The sequence below is a fragment of the Rhinopithecus bieti genome, unplaced genomic scaffold (genome assembly GCF_001698545.2).
Source record: "Rhinopithecus bieti isolate Rb0 unplaced genomic scaffold, ASM169854v2 scaffold_1348, whole genome shotgun sequence".
NCBI lineage: Eukaryota > Metazoa > Chordata > Mammalia > Primates > Cercopithecidae > Rhinopithecus > Rhinopithecus bieti.
Window position 1 is genome coordinate 184,286 of NW_016803373.1, and position 7,076 is coordinate 191,361.

The window sequence follows — 7,076 nt, forward strand, 5'->3', positions numbered from 1 at the left end:
ATTTTGTCTAACCCTCCCAGCAGCCCTGGGAGGTAGATGGTATTTCCATCCTGCAGGTAACTCATGTTCAGACAGGCAAAGTAAATAGCTTGAGGTCACAAAGTTAGTACTTGGCAGAGCTGGATTTGAACCCAAGTATTGTCCAGAAGTTCCCCAGGTACATTCTGATGCCTGGCCATAGCTGAGAACCGCTGCCCTAGACCGTTGCTTGTGGAGAAGCCTGCACCTGTCAGAGCCCACTAGTGCAGGGCGGGAGAAGCCCCCCGTAGCAGCCCTCCTGTTCTTCCCCCTTCTACCAACAGGCCTTGTTTTAAACACCTGTGCATCTGAGGTGGGAATGCCCTCTGCAGGAGTTACTCCATGGGTTCTGATTTGACAAGCTTCACCAGTGGTGTCTATCCTGTCTTCTAGAGGCCAGCACCTTGTGCTGCTCTGAACAGTGAGTGAGCATGGATCAGGCCAAAAACTACTGTTGTGCTGAAGGTGCTGAGACCTACATGCCAAACCAAGAACCAGAGCCCAAGGAGTAGAGCATTCATTGAGTGGAGTGGGTCGAAAGTGCAACTGGAGTTGGAGAAGCAGGATGGCAGGTGGACTGGTGTCTTGCTGTCCTTAAGGCATGTATGTTTATTGTCGTTAACCTTACAGGTCAGTCCTGCAAGAAGCATTTCCTCGGCTGGATCCTCCACCTCGCATAACCAGGAAGCGAACCCCTCGGGCCCTGAAGACCACCCAGGACATGCTGATTTCATCACAGCCTGTCCTGAGCAGTCTGGAGTATGGGACAGAGCCATCACCTGGGCAGGCCCAGGACTCTGCTCCCACTGCCCAGCCTGACATCCCAGCAGATGCTTCACAGCCAGAGGCCACCATGGAAAGAGAAGAGAGAGGCGAAGTTCTGCCTAATGGAGAGGTTTCCCTGTCAGTACCTGATCTAATCCACAAGGATAGCCAGGACGAATCCAAGCTAAAAATGACTGAGTGCAGAAGGGCCTCCTCCCCCAGCCTCATCGAGAGGAATGGCCTCAAACTCAGCTTGAGCCCCATCAGCCTGGCTGAGTCCTGGGAGGATGGCAGCCCCCCTCCGCAGGGACGGACCTCCAGCCTCGACAATGAGGGCCCTCACCCAGACCTGCTGTCCTTTGAATAGAGCCTCTGCTCTTTCCTGCTGAGCTCTGCGCTTGTCTTCCTGCTGCTTTCTCCTCCACTGCACACACTGACCCTGGCCCCAACTCCACCGTGCCCTTGGACTTCCTCATATGAGGCACCAGCAGAGAGCCAGTCGTCCATCATGGGATTTTGCAGGACTGGAAGTCCTTGAGTAGTTCTAGTTAAAGAATCTATCTGCAGAATGGCTAAAGGACTCCATGCCATCTTGAGCCTAATTTTCTGTAACCTCCTCTGAGAGGGCTGCAGCCCTTGGACACTAGAGCTCTTACACTCTTGAGCTTGTCCTGTCTTCTCAGTGAATTGCAGGGCCACCAGCCCAGGACCATGGATCTTGCAGGAACTCTCTTTGCCTGTCCCCTACATGCACCTCCTCCCCTGCTGTTCTCCCTCCCACACCCCGTCCCTTCTCTCTCCTCCTTGATGGGTCCGAGGCCCCTGGCCTCAGCGGGAGCAAGGCTGGATGAGGAATGATGGGTTTGGCTTGATGATAGGCCCTGGCCTGGAAAGCCACACACCCTGACCACAGCCCAGCCATGGCTCCTTTTGGTCCCAGGACAGCGCAGGCCCCTGGTTGCCGTGTTTGCTCTGCCCCTGGGGTGGAGGCCAGAGGAGATGTTTACCAGGCCTGAGACCTTGAGAGTTCACCCAGGGTTTGAACCCTGCCACCCAGGGTTCCCAAGGTTTCCCCCTATCTGGTCAGATGTCAAATACAAAATGTGGGCATGCTGCACAGAAGGAAAGATGAGGCTTCCTTTGCTGTGTATGTGAAGACAGGAGAGCCAGGCCCCAGCAGATGCAGCCGAGCACACTCTGATTTTGTTTTTGGGGGAGGGCCCAGGAACTTGGGGGTGGTTTTGGCATTCAGGGCTGAAGCTAAAAACCCAGAGCAGAAGTAGGGAGAAGGGAGTGAGGATGGGACAGAGAAGAGCAATCACTGGGGATCAGAACAGCTTTTCAGGGGCCACCTTGCAACCTAAAATGATGCCGTTTCAGGGCCTGGGCCTGCTGTGAGAGCCAGAGTGAAGCGTGTGCAAGATTGGAATGTGAGAAGAACTGAGGGGGGAAACCACTTTTAATTGAGTGGAAGTGCTTTGTGCTTGTGCTGAAGTTACCTGGGCCTCCTGTAGCCCTGGACCTCACTGGAGCGGCCCCACCCTGCCGGTCCCTGCCCTTCTTTCATGCTGATGCTGGTGGGCTATGTCCTGCTTCAGGATCCACATAAGGGACTGACCAGGTTCATCCAACCTTAACTGGTTCCTGCTCTCCTGGATTAAGCCACTTTTAGGTCTCCCACCAGGGGTCCTATTGTGCTGTCTTCCTGTGGCCAGCAGACCCTGTAAGGAGGTGATCCTAATCCCGGGGCTCTTTGCAGCAAGAGGAGAACATCCCTTTTCTTGAACAAGGTGGCCGGTTCCCTGGGAGAAGGCTGGGAATGGCATGTCCAGCCGGGGCAGGCGGTGCGACATCCTTCTCCTGGGATTCCTGTGGCCTCCCCTGTTCTATTCGTTATTTGGCTTCCCAACCATAAGCTCTGGGATACCCAGGGCTTGCTTCCCAGCTCATCTCATCTCTAAGCCTTTGCTCCCCTTCCCACCACCGCTGCTATGTAAAACGGCCATGCTAACTCCTACAGAACTAGGAGCCTCAGCAGGATTGCTAGGATGTGGGTGCCTTCCTGCATTCTTGCTTCTGCAGCTGTGTGGCCTTCCCACAGCCCTCCCACCATTTTCCCTTCTACCTTGCCTTCCATTGTCTTCCTTCTCCCAGAAAACCAGGTTTCAACACATGCTCACCACTAGCTAGCTGTCTCCCCTCCCTCGTGGGGGTTGCTGCAGCAAGGCACCTGCAGGCCCTGGTAGAGTGAGCAGGGCTTATGTGTGCATTCTTTAAGTGTACATCTCCAAGGATGTGATATCTGACCCTGATGTCAGAGAGAAGGTCTCAGGACTAGCATTTGGGGTCCTGTGAGTTTTCCCAGAATGATTTGGGGTATCACACAAAACACCAGAGCTGAGGATAGGGGTAGAGTCCCCAAACACACATCCTGGGAGCAAGCCACTTCATCTGAGTTTGCCATACCAGGAACATGATTTGTGCTTTGGTGGGAAACTTAGCAAGTCCCTGCACTCTGGGGCTTCTCCTCTTCTAGAGCCCAGGGTGGCTCTGGCCCGATGATATGGCAGCCATAGGTACAGGTATTGCAGGTGCAGTCTTTCTTAAGTACCCTGCCTCCTCTCTATAGCCCAGCTGCTGCTAGAGTCTAGGACCTTAGACCCAGGATGAGCAAAAGGACTCCACCAGGTTGTCCAGGACCATTGCCAGGGTGACCCCAGAGTTCTTCAGACTTCTGTCTGATACTGAACACAGTGCCACGGGACCCTGCTCCGATCTAACTGCCTACAACCCGCCCATCCCTCTGCTGCAGGGGTGACGCTGCTACCTCGGGAGGCTCTCTTGAGACTGGTGTCTGGTCTTAGATGCTGCAGATAGTACCTGGTGCTAGGGTCTAGGTGCTGCCCAAAGCCCAGCAGGAACAGCTACTACTCATCCTGCAGAGGCCTTGGCCCAGACCAGCTCTTCCATCCAAAGCCTCACCTGGTTTCCGTGTTCATCTCAACAGTCTGGCCTTCCTGTGACTGCAGCCTGGCAGCCACACCCCCAGTAATCCTGCACAGTGAGTCTAGCTTCTCTGGGAGCTTGGCCTTCAGTTAGCCCCGTCCATGAGAGGGCAGGGTAATGAGGAGGAGTAAAGGACCTATCTTTTCTGTCCACATAAGGAATTTGGGACCACAGGGTCTTTTATCTCCTTGTTACTCCCCAACCCCATCGTAACCTCCTACTCAGCACACAGCTTTATCCTGGTAGATTATAAGGTGAGCTTCCAGAACCTGGCAGGAGGCTGGTGTATCCCCTGCACGGAGGGAGGTGTATCTGAATGTTGTGTATGTAGCTGATATGGAAGACATACATGTATGCAATCAATCAGCCTTTAAAGAAGAAGACTGGCTGCAGTTCGGAGGAAGAGGAGGAAGATTACAGATCTATTCTGAGTATTTTTTAGAGAGTTAATATTTATATTTTTAGTAATTTTCTGGTAGAAGGAAATTGCATAATAAAATGATTTGGTTTGGTTTGCTGGCTTTGTCTGTTTGATTTTCCTCCTGACTTGATGGGGAGCAGTTGGTTTCCTCAAGTCTGACTTGTTGGGTGGAGGGCACTGGCATTTTCCTTTGTAAGCCTGGAAAAGTGGGAAATGAGGGAGGTAGAATGTGAGGAAGATGGGCACTACTGACACCTCCAGCCTGAACCCTTGGCGGGGAAATGACTTCTGAGGATGTGCCATCATTGGCTCCCCTGGCTGACCACTGTGAGGGGTTACCTCTGTCGAACCGACCTATCGCTGTTTCAGGGGTGCCATCATGATGTGCACAGGCAGGGCCCTCTTTGGGAGGAAGTAGGGGGAAGTGGACATGGCCATCGGATCATCCTCTAGGGTACTCATTCTTTACCTGGGTCCAAAACCCTCTTCCACCAAGAAAGGGATGGAGCTTCGCATTTATGTGTGCACCTTCTTCCAGAGAGGGACAGGAGCTTCTATCAGCCTCTCAAAGAGAGTCATCAATAAATGTCAGTGATTTGGACTAGGTACTTCCTGGGAAATTGTCCCCAAGGACCCCCCTGGACAGGGACATTCTTGATGCTCACCTGCGGAGAGAAGGTGGCTCAGAGAAGAGCTGGCCTGGAGTCCCTTTGCCCCATTGCTGCCCCTAGGTCAGTGTCAGATCCAAGGACCCAGAGGACCCACACAGCTGAGTATTGGCCAGGCCTTTAGCCTCCTTAAAAAGGAAGGAAATGGGGAAGAAACAGGAAGGGAAGGGGGTGTTCAGTCTGTTCACAGAAGCCACGCAGATTTCCAAAGGGAAACGTGGGACCTTTCTGGGCAGCCCTCTCGTGCAGATGTGACTATGCCTGAGGTTGGATTCCACAGTTCCACATGCAGGGGCTCCCTGGCTCCATGTCAGAGGCGTCTCAGGCATGAGGCTAAGTCCCTAATGTTTTCTGCATCTTGTTCCACTCAGCGGAGGGGCAAGAAAAGAACAGCTGGGCTCTCAAAGGTTGCTCGCTGTCTCTGCAGTGGGGTGCAGCGTTATTGTCCAGAGAAAGCAGGAGAAACACAAAAAGCAATCCTCCATTTTTGGGAAAAGGCATTGAAAATACTTACAGTAGCAACTTTTTTCTTTACGAGTATGCTGTGGTGACTCCAGACGACCTCTCCCATTGAATGGCTTCAGTATCTTGCTGTAGTCATTCAGTTCTGAAATGTGCTTTTAACATGCCTTTCCCACTATTATGTGAAGTCGTTATTTTTGTCTAAGATCAAATATAAACAGTTCTAGTGTAAAAAAAATTTTAAGGAAATTGTAAGTGTAAAAATGGAAGTGCATATGTCATGTTTTTTAATGCTGTGCTCTACGCTGAGCCACTGTTCTAGAATCTGGGGGACAAAGATGCATTTATTCAGACAATATATCCAAGCCCCTTCCTGCCATGCACTGAGTGCTATCTAGGGGACTGTGGTGACATTGGTGGAAAAGTGACACGCAGCCCTCTTTCTCCATTCTGAATGGATGCGGACACCATCATACCTGCCCTCCCGGGCACTATGCTAACAGGGTATGTGATCAGGATGTGAAATGCAGTGGAAGCACCACCAAAGCGGGGCTCAGGATGAGGCAATTAATTTCAGCCGAGAGAGTGCTCGTTTCCTCTGGACTAAATCTGCTGGTAGTAGTTGCCGAAGGAAACACACTAAGAGGCCATCAGGAGACCCACCTCATTCCGTACATCTGTGCCTATGCTAGCAGGGACCCTAGTTGGTATTTAGAATTTTTATGAAATTAGCTGACCCGGAAATGTACTCAGATGCTAGCCTAATCTCAGAAAATTCCTGCTGGGTCAGTTTAATCTGCTCTCAGATTTCACAATGCCTTTGAGGTCAGTGAATCCTGGGAGTGTTCTAGAACTCTCTGTGCTTGGACTCCCTGTCCTCTCTCTGCTCCCCTCCCCACACTGCGGAGTTTCCCAGGCCAGCCTAGCTGTGGTGGCAAACTCAGTGATGGCTTCTCTGAGATTTTGTTCCTCAGAGTGCCCCGGGCTTCAGTCCTTCAGTTCGCTGCCCTGGTTTGGGACATTCAGCCTGGAGCCTCCCACTGTGGCCCCTCTGTCAGTGGGAACAAGTAATTAAGTCCGTATAGCCCTTGTAGAGAGACTCCTACTCCCCCTTGGAAAGCTTCATCAGTGCTGATGGCATTTAATACCTTTCATCTCTCCCAAGGAAATCCACTCTGGAAGCTTTAAGTTGTCCAGTGAAAGCATCTTCAAGTACATCTCCCCTCCAGGATGCCCCCTCTCTGCTACTGTTTGTACTGGGGGCACAGGATGAAAGCCCAGTGTCCCCACCACTGGCTTCCTCCTAATGAGAACATTCCTCCACTTTCTGTATCTAGGGTCCAGCTCTCCTGACACACAAATCCTCTTTGTGTCCAGCTTATCTCCAGCTGCTGCCATGATAAATAGTCCAGCCCAAGGGAGCCTGGGGAAGCTACCCCACAAAATGAATCACTTGGCTATTAACACAGACGAGGAATCAAGCTTGAGGAAATATTTAAGGACCACCTCAGACTCCAGACTGTATTCTCCTTCGTGTGAGTTGCCTGAGGAATCTGCTGGTTATATAGAGCAGGGAACATTGCCAGTGTGTTCTTTCGAATTGACCAAAACAAAACAAAAAACATCAAACAAAGAGCAACCTCCCAACAAACCGCAGCTTTTTTTTTTTTTTTTTTTTTTTTTTTTTTTTGCTGTTTAACCAGCCAGCTGTTTCCAGTGCCATCTGCTTAGCTACC

At 51.5% G+C, this 7,076-nt stretch overlaps 1 protein-coding gene across 9 annotated transcripts in view; it reads left to right on the top strand.

Moving 5' to 3' along the window:
- Positions 1 to 4,307, top strand: part of CUNH1orf226 (chromosome unknown C1orf226 homolog) — a 97,295-nt gene extending 92,988 nt beyond the window's left edge. For all 9 annotated transcript variants that reach the window (XM_017881543.1, XM_017881548.1, XM_017881557.1 and 6 more), the window contains one exon: positions 649 to 4,307. In XM_017881543.1, the coding sequence (XP_017737032.1) occupies positions 649 to 1,150 (502 nt within the window). In that variant the 3' untranslated portion in view covers positions 1,151 to 4,307. The remainder of the gene's footprint in view (positions 1 to 648) is intronic.
- The last annotated feature ends 2,769 nt before the right edge of the window (positions 4,308 to 7,076 follow it).